Below are 25008 nucleotides of genomic sequence, written 5' to 3'. Positions count from 1 at the left end.
GTGTGCCTGTTGTATGGTTTGCTGGACTGTTTTTTGTTACTGTGGATTTCCCTGAAATTAAAACAAGTATTGTCTGCAACAAGCTCAAATACAGGCAGTCTCTCATACCTTGAAAAATAATTGTACAATGTGCCTTTACAAAATTAAAAGTGTACCAATTTGCAAACATGGGGCACAGTTTTCAGTTATCTTATTCACTAAAGGGAGCCAGTTTTATGTTGGTGCCCTGGGCCTATTTTCTGTCCCAGTCCGACCCTACCGGTGCAATACAAGGCCTGTCCGGTTTTCGCACTGTCCCTTGAGGTTTACAGGTCACAAAGGCTCATTCACAAGTGCCAGACAGCAGAGCTGTGCTTCAGGCTACAGAGACCTCACAACTAGCGGCAACAGAGCGCTCCTCACGCTTCACAGAGCTCATAGACTCGGATCTCAGCAGAGCTGTCTCACGGGTTTCACACACACCTTACAGATTCAGGCTTTAGCGAGATGAGGTAGCTTTCATTTTACTCATGCCTCGTAAGCTCAAGCCTCGAGCTGAATAGCTATGTCTTGCTATAAATGACTCACTGGCTCAGGCTTTAGACAGCAAAGCTGTCCCTCATCTTGAGTTAAATATTTCTTGCCGAGTCTGGTCTCAGGCTGCAAAGCTATCACTCAGGTTACACTAATCTCGCAGACTGCAGAGCTATCCCTCAGGATACACACACATCTCAAACTACCGAAATCGCTTCAGAATCAGTCATTGGTGGTATAGGCCTCAGAGGCACAGCTGCTCCCCGTGTCACACATGGCTCACACGCTCCAGATTCATACTGTACCACTATGCCTCGCCTTAAACAGATCCCACAGACTTACGTCTCAGACAGCAGAAATGCCTCTCATATCACACGTGCCCCAGAGGCGCATGAATAAGACAGAGCGGCAATGCATCCTGTTACAGAAAGGTCACGCTATCAAGCCGCGGACAGCAGACCAATCTCTTGGGTGCCGCATGCTTGGGCATCAACCTGCAGAGGTGTCTATTGGATACATGGATCTCACAAGCAAGCAAACAGCAGGGCTACCCCTCAAGTTGCCTAGTCATTGCTGGCATTGCTGGTCCTGGGCTGCTCTTCCAGGGTGTTCTGATAGGCTCATTGAGAAGAGGAATGTGTGTTAGCAGTACAGCTGTTGTCTCTGCAAACTCTTTATCCTGCGGGAGATAAATCCTTTCTTTCAGCTGACTTGTGTTGGCGGGTCAGACCTTAGTAAGTAAACTTACAAGGGAGATGCGAATAGGTCGCTGAACCTTTTGACTTCCTTCGAGGTTTTCCCACCATATATCCCATACATGCAGTTCAATAATCAATAACAATCAATAACATTAGTAATCAATAGGAGTCAATAATTGTCACACACCATGAAGTTGCAGTCATGAATAACCACACCTTAATGTATAAGTTAGAGTATTTAGGGCCAGATGTAGGTACATTGTAGGAATATTGGATGGTGTCACCATCTGCGACTCGCAAAAGGCCCACCTCGTGAATAATCATGAGGTGGGTCGCAATTAGAGACCCCCTTGCGAGTGGCGGCCCTCACAGGGATGGTGGCCTGCTGCGGACAGCAGACCACCTTGTCTGTGACTGCTTTTTAATAAAGCATTTTTTTTTTTTTTGTAATGCAGCCCGTTTTCCTTAAAGGAAAACAAGATGAATTACAAAAACGAAAAATGAAACGTTTTCATTTCATTTTTTCAGAGCAGGCAGTGGTCCACAGGACCACTGCCTGCTCTGAAAAAATGTTTGCAGTGCCATTCACAACGGGGAAGGGGTCCCATGGGGACCCCTTCCTTTTTGCGAATGGGTTACCACCCATTACAAAAGAGTGCAAACTGTGATTGGTTTGCAACTGCATTTGCGGTCACAACGCAATCCTGCATTGCACTGCGATTCACAATTAGGAAGGGAACACCCCTTCCTAATTGCAACTCGCAATCCCGTTTTGCAATTCGGTTACCAGGTTACCGAATCGCAAAACAGGGTTTGTGCATTGCAAAGTGCTTTTTGCACATCGCAAACAGCGAAATTCGCTGTTTGCGACGTGCAAAAAGCTCTGTACAGCTGGCCCTTATTTTCCTATATTAACAATACTAATGTAATGTACGTTAATCTCAAAATCGATTGATAAACATATAGAAACAACACTGGCTGACAGAAACGACTAAAGAATTACAATCTAATCAAAGCTTGAGCTACTACACGTTCTAAAATAACGGTGCAAATTAATAACAAGAACCACTGCGCAATTGATATCACATACATTAAGTTTCAGCACGGGAAAGACGGCAGCTGTTATTTCATGTAGCAAACTTCATCAGTAAGCTCCCTAACTAACATCAGATTAGAATAGCATGTTTGGAATTCATGCAAAACATTTTATTCAACACAAATTTGGAAAAAACATCTAACTATGGCTCTATCAAAATAGCACGGTGGGTACCTAGAAACAAAAGCAAATAGACATAGCAAACAACAGTCAACATACCTATCCTCAGTTTGGATCAGCAAGCTGTGACAGTCTTCATCATCAGAACATCAGTCTGGTTAGTACGGCATCAGGATTGAGCATCAAAGTTCAGAAAAGGCAAAGCCTTTAAGCAGTAAAGTTAAGCACGTCTCTTCTATAGATGCTCAAGAAAGTACTGGCAGTATGGCAAACGGAAAATGGGCAAATGGTGTCTTCTTAGTGCAGTCTGGCTAAGTTAGAGTCCCTAAAACTACTTCCCAAGTCCCTATTGGTCAAGGGATCGCATGTTTACACTTTCTCCAATGAAACTAAAACTTCAAATGTACATTTCTACTAGTACATGGTTCACATGTCGATGATTTGCTCCTTTAGTACTGTTCTCATTAATACGACTCGTCAGGTAACAATATTGTTGCAATTTATACTCCAGTCAGTGTCTTCATTGTATTCTCCTGAAAAAGTCAGTCTTACACACATTACATTAAACAATGTTGCATTAGCTAGTACAGCATCTTCTAGCAAGCAGTACTCATGAGAATGACTTTTAGCTATAGTAGCTATAGCACAGTGGAAAATCACAACTTTCTTCTCTAAACAGCCATTTTATTGAACCTAAGAAATACAGCTTGACATGAGGCCTGGCAACTATGCCAAGACCTCCGCAAAGTAAAGGCTTTCAATTAATAAAGCTGATAGACAATGCATAACCCTTAATATGATGTGTTACTACATTAATCAAACATAAGCTCAACATTTCATATTAATAAGCCATTAATAACTACGCTTCGTGAACATTGGCAGCCACTCATGTGATCATACTTCCAAATGCGTTCATTATTTTTCTCTAAGTTAATACAATTTCTACACAAATTCAACACTCAAAATTCATGAATATTCATTAATAATTTCATCAGTAACTCAGCGTTAACACTTGTAAAGAGACACGCGGGAGATAAAACTTATTCATGAAAGGTTCCACTTGTGTAATGAATCCGCTATCTATGAGTGTTTCATTTGTGAAAACACTTGTTAGTCCATTTGGGATAAAACACCTTAATTCTTATGACCTGCTCTAGCCCCTTGAGTTTGTGGAGGGAAGCCCAAGACAGCCACTTCCATTTTGTGAGCCCAGTATTTTCCCTGTGCCCTAATACAGCCCTGTGATCAAGGATTCCTAAAAGACCTAGATAAGGAGCCCCAGACTTTTCTGTGAAATTGTATTATTTGTTTAAAAGTGTTTTTTTACTGCTACTCGTGCCTGATTACTGTAGACTCTCTGTGTTTCAGGCAGCATGGCCTTTTAAAGTGGTGTTTTTTAGCCAATACTGTGTGAAATTTTCCCTTCTAGTTTGTGGCACAAGACTGCATAAAAGCACCCCCCTCTTTTCTAAGTAAAAGGCTACATACATCTTGCAGAGTGTGTTTAGGAGACTGCTTAATCTGTTTCTGTGATTTAAATTGTATTTAGAAACTGTCTGCCTCCCCTGTTATTTGCCTTAAAAAAGCCACATTTCAGACTGCACGACAAGCAGTATTTCAGTGTTTTTTTAAACAATCTCTTCCTTACCTGGAAAGTAGACTCTGTTATCTTGGAAGTGTGGCTTCAGCCTGTCTGTATACAAGTAGATTCTGAATGGAGCAGCAGCAGTCTCCTCCCTTCCCACAGGGACTTGGCTTCAGTTAACTTGCCCCTTACATACGTTCCTATTGGTTGTTTCATATGGTGTTGTGATAGATTGTTGGGGACTGGTCTTTCTATTGGTTTAGGGATTAGAGTTGGGCTTGTGATTGGTAGTAGGGCTGAGATTCTGGTTGGTTCCTGGTTTGTAGGGCTTGGCTTGTGATTGGTAGTAGGGCTGAGATCCTGATTGGTTCCTGGTTTTTAGGGCTAGGCTTGTGATTGGTAGTAGGGCTGAGATTCTGATTGGTTCTTGGATTTTATGGCTGGGCTTGTGATTGGTAGTAGCGCTGAGATTCTGATTTGTTACTGGTTCTAGGGTTGGGGTTGTGATTGGTTGTCAGGATTAGGGGTATGACTGGTGATTAGGGATGGGTCTCCCATTGGTTGTTTGAATTAGGGTTACAAATCTGATTGGTTAGGGTCAGGATTAGGTTTCCATTGGCCAGTATGGCTATTTAAGCCTATGGCTCAGGGCGTCTCAGCTCGGGCGTCGTGGCTAAGGGCGGAGAGGACAAGGGCAGTTGCCTGTTTGGGCCTCTTCGGGACTGGTAGGGCCTAGGGATACACACTCCCTGTTCATACAAACCAACAACACTATGCTCTATTTGCTACGCACAGACCACCTTTCATCATAACAATTCCCAAACCCAGCCTTCCAACACACCATCTACAAACGCCTTTCCCCTCTCTTCACCAATTACACACAACCATACAATCCTCACACTCCACTCCACCACACATATTACCTCTTCCTGTCATCACAACTAACACAAACTACACTGACACACATCCATCCCCTCTTACACACCTCATACATTCATCTCCAAAACACATCAACACCCCCTGTAAGACTCTAATTCCACTCGCCAGCACTAACTCACACACAAATCCCTCACCAAAAACATCAATATCCTGTCTCACTATTCAAGAAAAACAATACAAACCACACACATCAGCACATCAAATTAACGCAAACTTTCATTATACTTATTGTCACACCCACTCCCACCCTCATGACTACACAAAGAATACAAATCCCGTCCTATCTTTACCCCTACATTCTCACTCTTCACAAAAACCTACCACAAGCACCCCAACCCAGCAGCTTTAATTCACCCGCCTCTCCTCCATTGCACAATTTAGAGCCTTAAATCATAATCCACATGCTCCTCCACCACCCCTAACCTATACTCCATCCACACTAAACAGACGCAAACAAAATAAACAACATGCCACTCATAAAAACTTTGCATCCCCTTGTCTACTACATAATAAGGCTACCCTACAAAGAACAGTACACTCTTCATGTCTCTCTCAGCCACCAACTCCACCATCCACACACACAGACCCAACAAAATGCCTCCTAAACCAGCTGGAGGAGGAACACTATATTGAAAAACAAGACAATTGTGACCCTCACACAGTTATCACTAATAACAACACACCTGCTACAAGCTCAAAATATACTGCTTACCCTTCTCCTAAGCAAAACAACACCGCCACTAACACACTTTTTCTAAACTGCCAGCTCATAAATCCTCAGTCACTGTCAAAAAACAAGCACCACATCTATGACCTACTCACAGACACACAACCTGACTTACTATTCATAACAGAATCATGTTGGGAGATGACATGGCCCCAGTGTTGCATGAAGCTCTTCCTCCGGATGATCAAACCATCACACAAAACCGTATAGGCAAGAGAGGAGGTGGACTAGCTATTATATTCAAACAGGCAATAAATCTCAGTAAAACAGGCAACATTTCATACAAGGTTGTGGAGCCCTCAACACCAGATGCCACCATACTCCAACTTCCTCCTGTAACTTTCTCCTCTTTTACAGACCTCCACCTAACAACTCAACATTCCCAGGCGCCTTTCTAGATGCAGTTTCAAACCTTATTACATTGTACGCAAACCTATGCATTCTTGGGGACCTAAACATTTGGTTTGACAAACCCAATATGCCCCATCCAAAAGCTATCACCACAGGCCTAGTCGCATTGAACCTACATCAGATTGTACACAATCCCACACACATCGCTGGACACATCCTAGATGTAATTTTTGCTAAGCCTGAACTAGTTACCGTTCATAGCATCACACCAATCACATGGTCAGATCACCATTTGATAACTTTCCAACATAAAACTCCACAAATCAACACACCCCACAACTACTTACATACATGCACCTATCGACCTTGGAGCAAACTCAATTTTGATGACTTAGAAACACAACTAACAGCCAACACAGATCTAGATTTCAATTAAATCTGTTCCAAAACTTTATGAGTGGCTACAAGAAGCTTTTGATATCCTAACACCACTCAGAAAAACTAAACACGACAAAAGAGAACCAACACCTTGGAGAAGCACAGAACTTAAAAAGATAAAGCAACAAATCAGAAAGTTGCAGCGGACCTGGCACAAAACAAACAACAGTCAAGACAAACTGCAGCTACACAAACTTGACAGAATATACAAATCATCAATCAAAAAAGCTAAAAAAAGGTACTACTCAGACAGAATTCAAAATGCTACATCTGCAACCAAAGAATTTTATAAAATTGTCAATGAATTTCGATAACCTACATGCATGGAAGGAAGTCATCCCACTACTCAAGATTTCACAAACAAACTGGCAACTCATTACACAACCAAGGCAGACACATTGGACTCCTACTTAAAACAGAAGAAAACCATCAGCACCAGCCCCTTTCCTAAAATACCCTCTAAGAATAAACCAACCCAGCCTCTACAGTCCTTCAAACAAATATCACAAGGTGAATTTATGGATATGGTCAAAGCAACCAGACCTTCCAGTTGCCCTTCTGACCCTTGCCCTCCACACATCTTCAAGAACATTCTTTTATCTACTTCTGCTGCCACACCTGTAAGAAGAATCATCAACAACTCTTTAACTACAGGAACTTTTCCTGTAGACCTGAAAAAGGCATACATACGACTGTTATTAAAGAAAACAGACCTAGACCCCCAAGACCCCAACAACTACAGACCAATCACAAATTGACCTTTCCGGGGCAAACTGATAGAAAGAGCAGCATTCGCCCAGATGTCACAATTCATTGAAGACAATTCTATACTTTCAGACTTCCAAACTGGATTCCGCCCAGGAAGAGGCACTGAATCAACACTCATAGCAATCTGGGATGATCTTAAAAACACAGTCGACCGCAATGGAGTTGCTGCACTACTTCTCTTGGACCTCTCGGCTGCCTTTGATATGGTTGACCATGACACCCTAATTCAAAGACTCCACGAAGCCGGCATAGAAGGGACTGCTCTCGACTGGATTACATCCTACCTTCAAAAAATAACTAATATCATCTATTCGCCCCCCTTCTCGTCCAAACCCTACCTGACAAAAGCAGGGGTCCCCCAAGGATCAATCATCTCACCTTTGCTTTTCAACATCTACATGATATCATTACCAGAACTGATCATTGATTTTCATCTCACATGCTACAACTATGCAGACGACACACACATACTACTTAAATTAGAATGCCCCAAAAACACTGAAAACTCAGAAATCTTCAGTTGCCTCAGAGCCGTTGATCAGTGGATGACTTGGAGCCTTCTCAAACTAAATGCCTTCAAAACATAAATACTCATATGTGGTGACTGGAGAAATTATGACCCACTGTGTGCCTGGCCTGACAATCTCGGATCACCTCCTCAATTATCCAAGGAAGTTAAAAACCTTGGAATCACCATGGACTCCAGGTTAACTATGAATGTCCAAGTGGACAAACTAGCATGAACAAGCTTCATCACCTTGAAGACTCTACAACGCATCTTCCCCCACGTTGGATTTCCACACAAGGTGCAAGCTACTATCTTGCTTGTACTATCCAAACTGGATTATGCCAATGGCCTCTACCTATTATGAAAAAACTACAACGTATTCAGAACTCCGCAGCCAGGCTACTGTTACATGTAAAGCCACAAGCCCCCATCTCCCCTGCCTTGAGAGCACTACACTGGAAACCCGTTTCCAGAAGATGCACCTTCAAGCTGCTTTGTATCGCTCACAAAGCTATACATGGAACAGGACCGCTTTTTATCAGAAACAAAATAACCAAATGCATTCAACAAAGAAACCTCTGCTCAAGATTGGCACCCCGTCTTAGGACACCACCGTACAAGAAAAATACTATAGATGGTACATCCTTCTCCGTTCAAGCAGCCAAACTATGGAATTCATTACCCCCAACTATAAGAGCCACAGATAACTATCTTGTCTTCAGAAAACAACCCAAAAGTAGGCTCTTTCCTTCATAACCACCATAATCAAGCAGCTATGGACTGCATATGGCTATGTTGATAAATATTTTTATCTGATTATGTGTATATTCTAGTTATATATAGTTCTTTAGAAAATATGTATTGCTACTATGTCATAATAATAAACTACACACACACTCTTTAAACCTGTTTAACTAATGTATATTTACTCATGGTTTAAATATGTATATTTATGTACATATATGTGTGCATATGTATATGTGTGTGTGTTTGTGTGTGTATATATATATATATATATATATATATATATATATATATATATATATGTGTGTGTGTGTATGTTATTCTGTGCTTAACATGTTCATAGGTCATTGCATAACTCCTAGATAAGTTGTTATATACTTCTGAATCCATGTTCTCATTTTATATCACACTTTGTCTACCCATCACCATATGTCATGTCTCTATCAATCTATCCTCCATTCCCACTGTGACTCATCCCAAATCCATTCAACTACTTTCATCTCCTAAATAACCCTGTCTTAGCTCTTCCCTCCTCTTCCACATCTAACTCACCCAAAACTCACTTTACTACCATGATCTCCCAAACACTACTAAATTCTCCCTCATTTATCTCCCCCTGCTACTATGATCTCCCTAAACCTTTCCACAGACTCTTCCCTCCTCCTTCCCCCCCTTTACTCCAGTCAGTCCAACTAACAAACTCACATATCCACTCCTCAAATTAACTCATAATAATACTAAAACTGTACTCATATTTCCCTATACTAATCTACCACTAATTCCTTTTGGGTTCCGGAGTAGCGTGCTACTCGCCAAAAAGCACTTCGACGCCTCGTCAGGGGTAGTAAGCGCTATATAAATACTATTACAATACAATACAATTTGAAATAAAAAACCCTTTCTTTGGTAATTGTTCACTGTCCAGAGAGATGAACACTTAACTGTTCTGACCATGTTTTACGCTTTTGGTGGATGAATTATTTCGCTTAAGACTCTTATTTCCAGCAGTTAAACCACAATACCAACCTGAAAATATAGTTCACCGTATAAAGTGGGGCAGGGCCTCATGCAAAGAACTACGTAAGAGGTACTCTGCCCCCCCCTCCACCCCCCGCCCACCCTTCCAAATTTTTAAAATGGATAGTGAGGCTGTCACGGATGTCCTGGGATGTTTTCACAACCCTTCATTGAAACTGGTTGTTCACAGCTTCCAAAGGGGAACTGGACACCACTACGCCATCCTGTGCTGTCGACTTCTCACGGAGTGACCGTGAGACGGGGCAAGGATCCTGTGACACACGGTGGCACCGTGTGAGGTGGCAGGTCTGTTAAAGCTTTATCACTGCAGACTCCAATTCACCTATTTGAAATGATTCGATTTCCAGTCAAGCAGTGATTTAAATGGAAATAAGGAAGTGCAGGTAGTCACTCCTTAGAACACCCGTTTACTTGTGAGAAGTGCCGGTACTCTCCCATTTAAATATACTACATGAGTGTAAAAAGTGCAGGGACTCTCCCTTTCAGAATAACGAAGCGCAGGACTCGGTACCGGACAGAATCTGCCCATTTAAAGCCCTGCCGCTGAGGGACCATTGCATTGCGGGGTTCCAGTGCTGTGGAGAGTGACGAGCACCGGAGCCTCGGCGCGGGGCTGTGGGGAGTGTGCGGGAGTGGCAGGTGCAGCGAGGGCGGCAGACGGGCGGGGTGGGGCGTCTCTTGCGCCGGAAAGCGAAGCTCCACACCTGCCAGCTGCCCCGGGGAGGCGGCGCCCGCCTGGCTGCTGTCTCCCTCTGTCTTGGAGCAGTCACGGTTACCTAACACTGGAGGAAGCGGTGCCTGCTGGCTGTCTCGCTATCCCTTGTGGCGGTCTCTGAGAACCCTGGCGAAACGGTGCCCGGCACCTCTCTTTCGGTGTAGTCACTCTGCAGGAAGCGGTGCCTGTTCGTTGTTTCGTTATATCTTGGAGCAGTGATTGAGAACCGTCTCCGGAGGAAACAGTGTCTGCAGGCAGTCTCTTTCTTGGAGGAGTCTTGCGAACTGTCTCACCAACTGCACCCACCTCTCTCTTTCTGGTTCTCAATCCCACGCTTTTTTCTCCTGCTCCCTCTTTCTCGCTCCCGCTCTCGCCCCAACCCCTTCCGTCAGCCGCGCTCCTTTTCTCACCCGCATCCCTCTTTCTCTTGGGTTGCTCCCTCCCTCCCCCCCCCCCCCGCACTTCCTGCTACTGCAACTCTACTCCCTGCGTTTTTCACTTATTCTTGGAATACCAATCCACTCTCTAGCTTTACACCTCTCCTTATCTCCCTTGGCTAATACCCCCATGCCCTGCCTCAGCCTGCACCAAGGACTCTCAGGGGCCCTTCTCCTCACCCTTTGCTGTCTGATGCTTGTCTGTAAGCGCCTGAGTGGGGGTCACCACCACCTATTGGCACATACTCTGGGGGCCCAGCGAGCATCTCCGCAGGGGGTCACGCTGCAAGACCTGTTCCTGGCCATCAAGACCACCCAGAGGTTTCATCGCTCCAGAATGGACCTGCTGCTGCACACCTGGATGTCTCGGGCAGGAGAGCAGGTAAGGTTTCTGGTGGTTGCAGGGGGATATGGGGGGGGGGTTGTTCAGAGAGGTTAGGATAACGCATATACAGGCATCAATCTAGAATTTACCACAAATATAAGGTGTGAGAGAGAGAAATGTTCATGTAACACAGGTAGGGGTGCATTACTCTTTAGGACATAAGACAGTTGGCTGACCATCTTTAACTCAAATTGGAAAATTCCTAGAAGAAAACTACTTCCGCTGAGATCAACACATAGGGATCCTTCCGTGGAGAGGGACAGCATCTACCGCACTCTCCATCTAGGACGAACGTGGCTTAAAGTGATTCGCAATTTATACTACAACAAACACTAATATGTTGCACACCTCATAAAGTCCACACACAAGTATAACAACCCGTAGCATAGGACAATACATTCATTGCGTGCTGAAGTAGTAGGGGGTCACTGTATTGTTCAATGTTCAGTTGTACTTAGTATACCGCAAAGGGGCCTATCATACGCAATTTCTAAAGGCAATCACCTAATTATTAATGGATTATGTGCTCCAGTGTAATAAATAAGAAAATATCGTCCACATATCCTAAATAAGTTTTTTCATGTTATACTTTTATTCTACATTTTTTCATCTATGAAGAATGGCTTCTCAGTGACACATGGTTCCTCCCTAATGGATCTATCCACTGAACACCTTCAGGGCTAATAAAAAAGATTCATAAATTAATGAATCTAGGCATCTATTTAGCTCAAAACAGATCCACATCCCAAGTCACGTTCAAAATCCCATTGATTATGCACATTTCTGATCAGACATTTATTCTAGATCTTGATTCGAAAAGAGTTGTCACTTATATCCTCCGACATCCAGCATGATGGTATGTCACTGGGTATAATTTCCAGCATCTTCTTGTCAAGATGGTTTGAAAAGAGTAAGCATGCCTGGATCTCATCCTACACCTGCAACAGATCAATCATCACCTTGCTTCTTCCACACACATCACCTTTGTCATTCAAGGCAGTCATATCTCAAGGATCCACCATAGCCCCACTCAACTTCAATGTCTACCTCGGCTCTCTACCTTATACAGTTATAAAGATGACAGTCAGATAATCCTAAAACTAGAAAACCCACGTGATCTTAAAAAATCAAGATTAGACAAGTGTCTCTGAGCCATCAACCAATGGATGTTGTCTAACTGCATCACGCTTTTCTCATTGGAAGCAGAGACCTTAAAATACTGAATGTGGAAGCAGTAGCATCCCTCCTCAATCTTGCCTCAGTTCAGTAACTTGGCACACTATGACCGACTTTAACTGAAGCAAGAAACCGTTTAGGGAAAATGGACTCTAGCCTACACCTGCCTACTCAAGTTATTCAGTCAAGAGAAGCATTGCCAGCATGCTGCATACCGTAATCCAAATCTTCCACATTTCTGATTACTATAAAGGCTCCAGAAGTCTACATCCCTGGTTAGGTTTCATTTTGACAAAGGAAACTGTCTTTACCAGGAAGACTCTCTCACGACATTAATGAATAGGAAGAAGCCAGAATTTTGAGGCATGACAATTGTTGCTTGTTCATCCACCTGACTGCATCTTGTCAGCCCTAAAAGTAGAGATGTATCATTCGTAAGCCCAGGAAGGATGCTAGGTGCACAGGAGGGTAAATACCCTTGACGAATGTGTGGCTACAAGGGTTACCCCCATTCCATTATCCAAGAGGAGCTAAACATTTTCATCCAGGGCACTACCTTGAATGTTGTTACCAGAAGTATTACTCTTTACCTATTTACCCATATACATAGATAAATATGGAACAGAGATCAGCAGTCCTGATGAAAGCCAGAGACCCCCTGGACTTGTGAACACTGGCTGAAGCATGTTGATTTCGGTGTACACGTGCCATTTCAGTTTAATTACACTAATACATTACAGTTTTTTTTTGTCTTACCAGGGATTCGGCAAATAAAAGTCCTTTTAGGGTATTCCTAGCCTAGTTTTAGGTAATTATTGTGATCCCAAACCCAAAGAACAACTATACATAAGAGCTCCCAGATCATGGTGAACCTGGTCAGGTGATATGCAGTTCTTTCCAGGGGAGGAGTCTATGATGAAGCATAAAACGAAAAGTAGGGGAAGGCTCTCCTCCAAAAAATCTTTGTTGCTTTGCAGTGCTTAATTTGTCAATAGAAAGAACACCAGTGCCCAAAGCTCTGCACAGAAGCCTGCAGCCGATCAGTTAAACATCAGGGCGCTAATTATCAAGGCTGGTAGTCTTAAATACAGCATATGCCTCGTTAATACGCTGCCAGACAGTTCCTGCCCCTTTGTCTCACTTTTCTAGGTTCCTGTGTCCCCATTTGTGATGCATCTGCCATTTTCCTTTTCCTCCGTCTTTATCATTTGTAGGTTCCTAGTAAATTGTACCCTGATACCTACGGCATGGGTAATGAAGAGGACCCCCCAGAGATGCAGCACCAATTGTGCCACTCTTACAGGCCCCACACCAGCCGTAGACTACCATTGCAAGTGCATGACAAGGTGTTTCCAAAGTTGCAAACTCAACATGGAACTCACCAAGAGTGACTTGTCCACCAACACTGCATGCAATATAGGTAACTCACCCCTTTGGCAGGCCTTGCAGCTCTAAAGCAGGGTGCACTATAATGCATGTCAGGGCATATGTGTGAGGAGCAAATATGCCCCTACTGTGTCTTTGCTAGCTCTTCTACTTAGTAAGTCTACAGAGAAGCCATGGCAAATGCTTGTGCTGGACACGGGTCATTACGAGAACCCCAACTACATGATGGCCTCTCTGAACCCTGGGTTGTTTGGTATCAAACACCTCATGAAAATAAGCCTGTGCTCTCAGAAGCCAGAACACAAAACCTTTCCTGGGTGGAGGTTTCACACCTCCTTCCCCAGGTAGGCACCCTGCACCAGCGGTCAGCTTCAAAGGCCTTGCCGCCTTTGAAATATGACCCCCCACCTCTGCTGCTAGCAGCAGATGGCCACCCAATGTTTTCCCCCCACTTTAGGAAGGAAAACAGGTGCAAAACCTAGCAAGAATAGGAGGAGTGTCCATCCTCAGCCTGCACCACCCCTCAGGTGTGGCAGGCAAGGTGACCAGTCCATTTCATTTTCCTCCATCTTGGGTGGTAGGGAAATAGCCAATCAGTATTAGGGGTGTGATCGCTTCCCACAGGAAGTAGTCACTTAGTGGGTGTTGCCACCCTAAGGTAGGTGGCCCATTGGCCACTACCAGGTACTCCCTCTAACTCCCCCTAAATGCAGTATTTAGAGGGCATCCCTAGACCACTACCTCAGATTCAACGGACACAAGAAGACCAGGATAAGAGATGACCCAAGGCACAAGAACTGAAGTGCTGCTGCACAAAGAAAAAGGCACCAAACCCTGCCTGCTGCTCCAGGGACTCAACCATTAGCACTGAGGTGTCACCTGGAAATCTGAAGGACTCCACAAACCCCCAGAGGACCACCTGCCTTCTGAAAATTGACAAGAACCTCCCTCTGAGAGAAGGTATCACTCCCTGCACCCAACAGACAAGGAACCCCCCAAGTCCTGCAAAGTGACCAGCTGCTGTCCAATGAACTGGACCCAGCAGCTCAACTAACGTCTGCACACTAGCCCATAAAGACAAGACCTGCCACTGTGCCACGTTTGGCAGCACTGTGACTCTCCAGGGCTATGGTCTACCATTGCCTGGGGTACCAGACTCCTAACAACCAGAGGCAAAGTCTGCTCTGGACTTCAAAAATCCCAGATGCAAGCACCAGTCAAGAGACTTCAGTACACAAAAGAACCACCACCCAGAGTGGCCCTGCTGACCCGCAATCCACCCCCAAAGTCACCTGCTCCTGACTCCAACACGCATGAATCCTGGCTGACCTATCTGCGCTGCACCCGGCTTCCCTGGCCTTTGCATCACCCAACCAGCTATGCTCTAGGGTACCTAGCCCCATGCAACCGCCACCCTCCAAGGGGACCCACTGGACTTACCTTAAAGTCCATCTGTGCAATGTGTTTCCAAGTATTCCCCTTCTCTTTTGGGCACCAGCTCCAAGATTTTCAGCTGCTGCTCGCAATTGAACTGGAACTGCCTGAAGTTCTCCGGCTGGTCCGTTGGACCCTCCAACCACCTCGACCTAAAAAACAAAGATGACATATGAGAGAGCATTGCCTGATTTTCCCATTGATTCCCATGGTGCGTAATTACACAAAAAAACAGAACATTTTCTAAACTTTGAAAAATCAAAACAAAACAAGTGCTTACTTTATATTGATTATCTTGGTCTTAAAAATTTTAGAAAAATCTGAAGATTTTTTTGTAAATTGGTCTTGAGTTATTCTTCCATGTGTGTGTCCATATTTATTGGTACTGTGAGTGCAACACATGCTTAGAACACCTTCTGAATTAGCCTAACTGCTCGCCCACACTACCAAAAAAACAGAGCATTAGGTGGTCTACTTTTTACTTTTGGGTACCAAAGTGGGTTTGCTTGGACTCTGTGCACAGTGCCTGTTATTTTCATATACTATACAGACAGGCAGCCTCCTAATAGCAGCAGCCAAAATATAGTTACTGTAGCACTGAAACTGCAGCTGCGTGCAGACCAATGCTCCACTACTCCTCCATAGGGTAATAATTACAGCCAAATTTGGAATTCAACTGACCTTGTATGGGTCCCGTTTTCACATGGGCCGTTGCCCGCTCTGTGGATCCTGCTGAAAGTTTGAGTTTTCACACACAATGGAAAGAACTGCCATTGGGCACCATCTCAGTTCTTCCACTGGCCCCTGCCTAAAATGCTGGTGGCTCCAACTTGGAGGCCCCTTTGTTCAAATTACTTTTTGTCTTTTGCTTTACTGCCCAGGTCCACTTTTCTTTTCTCGTGTACTGCAGTGCATTTTGACTTCTATTGCATCATCCATTGACAGTCACCTGGGCTTCAGCACTGTTCATTATTTCATACTACTCTCTGTCCCTGTAGTCACTCTCTTCATGTACCGCTCCATTTTTTCCTGATCCCAGAAACCTAAAACTAAAGTTGGTTGTGCTTCTAGAGATGCATCGGGATACCTAGAAGATGTAAGTGAGTTCCTGCACATATAAAATTAGTTCCTACACATGAGAGTAGGACTCTATCATAAACAGACCACCTCCTGTTGAAGAGTGAAGCTCGGTCTCAGATAGTTGACCTTTTTTTCATAGTTTTATATAGCACAACCTAGACCTGAAGGTAATGGAGTCCTTTACAGGAGCACCAGTGACGTTACACAAGGTCACATTTATTTTTTCAGCACAGGCACCAAGACTCATCAGTATATGTTAAGGTGAAGCAACACAAGCTCCATACTGGCTGGTGGGGCAGGTGGTTCTTCCTAGTGTGAGGGGATCACAGGTTGATGGGTATGCTCACACACTCGCACATACATGGGTCTTTGCCTCAGTCTCCCTCTGGTTATCCTGAAATCTCTCAATCTAATCAGGCAACTGTGTATCTAGTGCTTATGATGCTCACCATAACAAAGTTCAATCTAGTTTTTACCCAGCTTCATCTCCCTCATAAGCATGCCTGACAACATTATTTTCCATTATGCATTTCTGGTGCAGCATATGCACATTTAAATTTTGGCCTTTTTCATACAGAGACAAAGAAAACATGACCGAGTGTAAATGTGTCCTTGTCAGGCACCTGTATTTTTATGAAAGATATTTAATCTGAAACGCTCAAACAGAAACTGACTTATAGTAATTTGCAATATTGGTCTTTTTTATCACACCAGCAGAAAGCTATTTGAAGAAAGGATTGTAGTGCCAAAGACTGAAAAAAAGGTTGATCAACCCTTAGTATACTATTTTAAATGAGAGAAAATAACCCAGTTAAAAAAGGTAACAACGCAACAGGGTGTGAAACTAAGGATAAATGGCGCTAAGGGTAATGAACTAACCCCAGTAAATGACAGGGAACCTCAACAGGGAAACACCCTACCCCCAGAGGAAAACACCTCTAACTACAAAATTAAATATAATGAGGGTCCCTTCTTGATATACACAAAATCACGAATATAAAGTGAACACTTCACAAAAAACTTTCAACTTCAATACATCAGTCCAAATGTATCATAATGATCCTGGAATCAACCAGTCAAGTTGAACGATGAATCCAAAGTCTTTATTCCAAATCTCATTCACTTATATACAGTCTGTAATCCACAGGTTATGTTCCTTCTCAAGGCGTCCTTACTGTCAGACGCTGGAGCCATGGAATAAATAATTTTCAGAATAACGAGTTATGTGATCATTACTGGAGTTATGGATGAAAACTTTGGAATATAAGAAGTTACAATTTTTATTAGAGATGATTAGTGCCTGATTTAAGAAGCCCTGAAGAAGTCATAAGGGATTTATCATTTCCCAAGACGAAACACGTGTTGGCTGGAAGGAACATAACCTGTGGATTACAGACTGTATATAAGTGAATGAGATTTGGAATAAAGACTTTGGATTCATCGTTCAACTTGACTGGTTGATTCCAGGATCATTATGATACATTTGGACTGATGTATTGAAGTTGAAAGTTTTTTGTGAAGTGTTCACTTTATATTCGTGATTTTGTGTATATCAAGAAGGGACCCTCATTATATTTAATTCAGTTAAAAAAGGTACTCAACATCTGTACCATAATCTCTGTTCCACCCTGATGGGTACAATGTAGATGCATCACTAATAATAAATCATTTATATTGTTTAAAACTATGCACATATTAATGTTATATATTACCTTATACGTTAACCTATAGTGCATATGCACATAGACAAAACCGAACTTTCAATGAGAGATAATTTAATCAAGGTGTGACGCCCTACTAAATACTTACATACCACAATAATTTGCATTTGGTCTACTCACATGACATCACAAGGAACACAGCATAATGCCTAGTAGAAAATATCGAAATAATATCAGTGTTCACAAGGATTGGTGAAGGTGAACTTTGGGAGAATTTTCATTTCGTAACCTTTTTTGAATATGTTATTACATTACTAAGGCTTTGTGGTGTAGTGACTAAGTCAACATGGAAACCTGGTTTTGAACCGAGCTTGGCAGTTGACCTAAAATTGTGCAGCGCTGTGCAAATCACTTAATCACTAATGATGCCTTAATTGTGTGTGACTGTGTGTAATTCAAAGATTCAAGCCCTCACTGTAGGAGGCTGGCCTGGTTTGTAGTGGGTATAGTGGGTACTTACACCTTATACCAGGTCCAGTTATCCCTTTATAGTGAAATGTAGGCAATGTTCTAGCAGCTTAGGCTGTCTAGAGGTAGCTGTAGCAAAGCAGCGTAGGCTGAACTAGGAGACATGCAAAGCTTCTGCAATACACTATAGATGCACAGTACTTCTACACAATAAAAGACAATACTTAGTGTTACCAAAAATAAAGGTACTTTATTTTAGTGACACAAGGCCAAAAATATCTTAGAGATAATACTTCTTCTGGAGGTAAGTATTATACACAATATATACACTAGAGACCAAAATCAGGTAAGTAAATAGTCATAAAATAGTGCAAACAGTGGAAAATACAATAGAATGCAATAGGCCTAGGGGCAACACAAACCATATACTAAGAAAGTGGAATGCGAATCACAAATTCCCCCCTCTGCAAGTGTAGTGTGTAGAGGGGTGCTGGGAGTGTAAGAGAGCACCAAAGGTAAGTAAAATACCCCACCCCAGAGCCCAAGAAAGTAGGAGTAAAGTACTGAAGTTTCCGGAGGACACACTACAAGTCGTGATAAGAGTTATTGCACGAACCAAGCAAGACTGCAATCAACAAATGGTGGATTCCTGGACCTGAAGACCTGTGAAGAGAGGAGACCAAGTCCATAAGTCGCAGAAGATTCCAGGAAGGACAGGAGCCCCTGCCAACCTAGAAGATGGTGCAAAAGACGATTCTCCGGGTAGAAAAAGTCTGCAGAAGAGCATCAAAGAAGATGGCTGTGGCTTTCTGCATGGTGCAGGAGATGTCCCACGTCAAGAAGTTGGATGCAGGTTGTTGCGTTGCTAAATTCATCCAACAAGCCTTGGTTCAAGCAAGGTCGCGGTTTGCGTAAAAATGGTGCTGCCTGGGGCCTCAACTCATACTGAGGAGGCACAGGGGCCTCCCAACACTGGAGAGAGCCCACAGAAGACCAGGCAGCACCCATGGGAGGCCCAGGACACGGGGACAAAGGAGATGAAAAATGCAGCTGGTGCAGCACAACAAAAGAAGGTCCTGTGCCGCCAGAGAACAACTCAGCGAGTTGTACGTCGCAGGATGAAGTGCTGTGCACAAAGGATTCTTAGAAGAAGTGCACAGGAGTCCAAGGAGCTGGAGATGACGTGGTTCACAGGAATACTGTCGCAAACCGGGAAGGCAAGCTCTTACCTCCTCCAAATTTGGACAGCTGGACCTTAGGACATTCTGGGTCATGTTGGTCTATCGCCTGTGTTCCAGGGAGCATGCTCGCCATCAGGAGAGGAGTCTCAGAGAACCAGTCATTGTCTTTGAAGGTGCCTGCAGGAGCAGGGATGTGACTTCGTCACTCCACTGGAGATTCCTTCGGTTCTTCTGGTGCAGTCTGAAGACAGGGAGTCCTCAGAGCCTGCATACCTTGGAAACTGTTGCAAATGCTAGCTGGAGCTGAAGTTGCAGGTCACAAGAGTCGCCCTGGATACTTTGTTGCAGTTACAGCAGTTCCTGGAGCAGAAGTTGAAGCAAAGGATGCAGAGGGTTCCTGGAGGAGTCTTGCAAGCTGAATCTGACGAGGAACCCACAGGAGAGACCCTCAATAGCCCTGAGAGGGGGATTGGCTACCTACCCAGGTATGTACCTATGAGGAGGGGTCTCTGACTTCACCTGCTGGCACTGGCCACTCGGAGATCTCCACCGTGTCTCCACACTTTGGAAAACAAGATGGCTAATGCCAGGGACACACTGGAGTAGTTCTGGGCACCACCCCTGGGGTGGTGCTAGAGAGGGGAGTGGTCACTCCCTTTTCCTTTGTCCAGTTTCACGCCAGAGCAGGGACTGGGAGTCCCTGAACCGGTGTAGACTGGCTTATGCAAGGAGGGCACCGTTTGTGCCCTTCAAAGCATTTCCAGAGGCTCTGGGAGGCTACCCCTCCCAAGCCTGTAACACCTATTTCCAAAGGGAGAGGGTGTAACACCCTCCTCCCAAAGGAAATGCATTGTTCTGCCTTCCTGGGACTGAGCTGCTCAGACCCCAGGAGGGCAGAACCCTGTCTGTGAGGTGGCAGCAGCTGTAGCTGCAGTGCAAGCCTCAAAGAGTTGGTTTGGCAGTGCTGGGGGTCCATAGTGGAGCCCCCAGGATGCATGGGATTGGCCCCCCAATACCAGATTTGGAACGGGGGACAATTACATGGTCTTATTCGGAGTTACCATAGTGAAGCTACATATAGTTATTGACCTATATGTAGTGTACGCTTGTAATGGTATCCCTGCACTCACAAAGTCTGGGGAATTGGCCCTGGACAGCGTGGGGGCACCTTTGCTAGTGCAACGGTGCCCTCACACTTAGTAACTTTGCAAGTAGCCTTCAGTAAATGAAGGTTAGATATTTAGGTGACTTATAAGTTACTTAAGTGCAGTGAAATGGCTGTGAAATAGTGTGTGCACTATTTCACTCAGGCTGCAGTGACAGTCCTGAAGAAAGGGTTGTCTGAGCTCCTTATGGGTGGCGAAAGAAATGCTGCAGCCCATAAGGATCTCCTAGAACCTCAATGCCCTGGGTACCATATACTACGGACTTATAAGGGGGTTCCAGTGTGCCAATTGGAATTGGAATATGAAGTCACTAAACTATAGTGACTAATTTGAAAAAGTGGAGAGAGCACAAGCACTGGAGTTCTGGTTAGCAGAACTTCAGTGACACAGTGAAGCACTACTGACAACACACACATAGGCCACAACCTATGAGCACTGGGGTCCTGGCTAGCAGGATCCCAGTGAGACAGGCAAAACACACTGACAAACAGGGTTTTAACTATGAGCAAGCACTGGGGTCCTGGCCAGCAGGATCCCAGTGAGACAGTAAAAACACACTGACTCACACTCACAAACAGGCCAAAAGTGGGGGTAACCATGCTAGAAAGAGGCTACTTTCTCACACACACTTGCAATCTTGCTTCCTCTTCCATTACTACTCATAATATACACATAGTTGCTCCCCATCTAAAAATTTGCTACAACAATATAAACACATATATCTTTTTACATTGTGAAGTTATCCTGCTCAATCTGCTCTGTGAATGTTCCTCCCATTTGAGCTCTTTGCGAACGCCCCTCATTTTGTGACATTGAGATAGAAGTCCCATATAATTTTCTTCATCCCAGTATGTGTCACACTTTTATTGTGGTTCATGTAAGTTTACTTCTTGATGCCTGTGGAAGCATTTTCTTGTGTTTATTGGGAAACCCCCCATTCACATCTTCTTGTTGTATAGAAGTATTTGTTTATTGTGTGTATATCTAGATGCTTTTGGTAAGAGAAGACACCTTTCCACTAAGGCTTCAGGTTTTTTATTCATTGTGTTTCAGACATGCACACATGCACAAGACTTGCTCGGTACCAACCAACTTGCATACATCCAAAGCTCGCAGGTGCAGTGAATACTTTCAGGGATCCAGAAGTGCTTAATGTGTGAGTGGAATTTACAGCCAAAGCCAAAAGATTTGGTTTTAATGTGCTGAAGCATGAAAATACAGACATGCACAAATGCTGTTTGCATGTATTTGCACATTTAAACTCAGACATATTAGTAACGTATCCTCTTATACAAGCTCCGAGGGTGTGTCCACGCACTTTGCGTGACATGGAAGCCTCACCACCTTGGCTTGAAGTACTAGCCCTCCCAAAGTTTGGGTCTAGTTGCACCCCTGCTAGATCTTCTACTGAGTTGAAGTATATTCTTGGAGCACCCTTATTTCAATACCTGGGTGCTGATTGTAACTTGGTATGTTTAAGACTCACTTGAATTAAAAGTGACGTGAAACCTCTTGATTGTGTAAGCAACACCAATTACATAATATGTCATTGCTATATTGCTGTAATTACAATATTTCGGGCCTGATTTAGAGCTTGTTCAACGGTTTACGGTGTCACAAATGTAACAGATATCGCTTCTGGTATATTACAAGTCCAATGGACTTGAAATAAGGTGGATGGAATATCCGAGTAACCCATGGACCAAATCCTAAATCAGGCCCTTAACCTATTTATAGTTCACCTGAACCTTAAATGCATGTAATTTTCATTTATTTAGATTAATCATTTCAAGGCTCACTTGAATTAAGGGGATGTAAATTCTCTTGTAGGCACGAACAGCATCAATGACGTAAAATGTCATTTTTTTACACTGTTATTATACATTTTAAGCAACCCAAAGCCCACCAAATCTGGAGGTATTTGATCTTCGTATGTTTGTGTAAAGAGTATCACCAACACAAAGTGCAGTTTGTTGTTCGTCTGTCTGCACATTATCTGTTCAGGGATTGCATGGATTGAAATATATTCTTAGACAGCAGTTGTTTGTGAGAAAAGTGCCACCAGTATAAAGTCCGAATTGAGGTGGTGTTTGAACTATCAGACCTTCAGTTGGTGCCGCAAGGTGTGTTTTTATCGGGCTGCCCCACTCTCTTGCAACCATCGTTAGGAACGCATACTTGGCTGTCCTGGACTAAACCATAACAGATACCCCTGCTGTTTGTATAATGCCCGTTCTTGTGAGTCGATCTGTCCCACATGGGCAGACTCATCATGACCCACTAGAAATGAAATGTTTTCGTGATCTGCCCATGTTTGTTTGAACAGCACTACTGGTGTAAAACACAATCTTCTTTTGTGGTACAACCCCTGCAGATAATCTGTTAGGCCTCGCCTGAAAAGAACTACTTCTTTGGGCTAAATGTGTCCAGAGTGAACAGTTATTTGAGATACTTTAGGGAGAATCGAATCCTCCCTTGCAACCAATGGTAGTACGCCCCAATCTTTTCTTGTGTCACTCATCTGATGCTCCTGGAATGACCCTGGTAAGGAAAACAATAACTGGACATCGAATATCCCTTCGTCACCCTACACCCATGCTTAGGTGCAGCTTCCCACCTGCAGCAACACGGTCAGAAGGCAATCTTACACACATGTAGGACACCCTAACACACTGATCCTCAAAGTACGCATGCAGCCCTCCTAACCTTTACATGTGGCCCCCTGTTGAACAGCAGCACAAGGCTGTTGTTTTCTTTACAAAGCACTAACATCCGTAAAGGTATTAAATACATTTATTTACTGGGGAAATGAAGTTAAAAAAAAATACACAGAAGATGTTCTTTATCACTTAACATTAAGAATACCTTCACCTTAAAGCCATCCACTTGAAGTTCAAAAAGTGTATTTACTAACGTGCAAAAGCGTTTCACCTTAGCACATCAGATGTAAATCGGTGCATTACATTTTTTTTTTAAAGTGACAGTTCTCAAACCTGACTTTAGAAAGATTATTGCCCCCATCCTGACAACAATGCCAATAATGAACTAAGAGGCAAGTCAGTTGTTATGTGCCCCCCCTGGCTTGTCTGGATTGTTATTATATATGGTCAACATTATAATTACATCAAACACAAGAGAATGTTTTGTACAGGGCACATCCTGAAGTCGTATATTTCGAGGTCCTCTTATATGTGATAATGAAGAAAAAAGAAGCAAAGTGAAATAAATCAATTGCCTAGGATCACAAAATTTAGTCACGTGAGGAAGCCAGGATTGAGCCCAGGTGCGATACAACCACTAGATGTACATGTGTTGCATCCCTACGCCCACCTTACACCTCCCTGCTGCAGACCGCCACCCTGCAGGCATCAGTGGAGCCCTCGGTCACACCACAGACTGAAATTTTTTGGCTGGTATGAAAATGTTTGTGTGTATCCATGCTTTAACACAAACCTTGTGGGCTGCAATCCTCAGTCCCTATCCATCCAGGCCCAATCGCTCTTTTTGCTTATTATGCATGCACAGGCACAGAGATAAACACCTGGTAAGAAAACAAATCATGCACAATATCATACAGTAGTCATACAGCCCATACAACATACACATAGGGGGTCATTCTGACCCTGGCGGTCATTGACCGCCAGGGTCAACGACCACAAGAGCACTGCCAACAGGCTGGCGGTGCTCTCAAGGGCATTCTGACCGCGGCGGTTTGGCCGCGGTCAGAAAGGGAAAACCGGCGGTCTCCCGCCGGTTTTCCGCTGCCCTCAGGGCCATGGGGATTCCGACACCCCATACCGCCATCCTGTTCCTGGTGGTTCGCCCGCCAGGAACAGGATGGCGGTATGGGGTGTCGTGGGGCCCCTGGGGGCCCCTGCAGTGCCCATGCCAATGGCATGGGCACTGCAGGGGCCCCCGTAAGAGGGCCCCACAAAGAATTTCAGTGTCTGCTTAGTAGACACTGAAATTCGCGACGGGTGCAACTGCACCCGTCGCACCTTCCCACTCCGCCGGCTCCATTCGGAGCCGGCTTCCTCGTGGGAAGGGGTTTCCCGCTGGGCTGGCGGGCGGCCTTCTGGCGGTCGCCCGCCAGCCCAGCGGGAAAGCCAGAATGGCCTCCGCGGTCTTTCGACCGCGGAGCGGCCATATGGCGGTTCCCACCAGGCGGGCGGCAACCGCCGCCCGCCGCCCTCAGAATGAGGCCCATAATCTCTTCCATGATATGCCCATCCCCAAATGCCCTTCAGTGCCTTGCCATAGGTATGAAGTGCAGTATAAATGCATCAGGTGTTAGGGAGGGTGAAGGTAATAGGTGCATCGATCTATAGAACAACATTACAATGGTTATGAAGTATGAGGGAGCAGTGCAGGTAACAAGGACATAAGCACACATT

The 25008-nt window shown here is 44.2% G+C and overlaps 1 protein-coding gene across 1 annotated transcript in view; it reads left to right on the top strand.

Moving 5' to 3' along the window:
• The first annotated feature begins 10188 nt into the window (after positions 1-10188).
• The window catches only part of MFNG (MFNG O-fucosylpeptide 3-beta-N-acetylglucosaminyltransferase), an 81372-nt gene continuing 66552 nt past the window's right edge, over positions 10189-25008 (top strand). The window contains exon 1 of the mRNA XM_069231371.1: positions 10189-11059. Coding sequence (XP_069087472.1) covers positions 10808-11059 — 252 coding nt within the window. The 5' untranslated portion in view covers positions 10189-10807. The remainder of the gene's footprint in view (positions 11060-25008) is intronic.

The sequence above is a fragment of the Pleurodeles waltl genome, chromosome 4_2, assembly GCF_031143425.1.
Source record: "Pleurodeles waltl isolate 20211129_DDA chromosome 4_2, aPleWal1.hap1.20221129, whole genome shotgun sequence".
Taxonomy (NCBI): Eukaryota; Metazoa; Chordata; class Amphibia; order Caudata; family Salamandridae; genus Pleurodeles; species Pleurodeles waltl.
The sequence above is the reverse complement of the archived record's forward strand: the minus strand, read 5'-3'. Positions and strand labels throughout refer to the sequence as shown.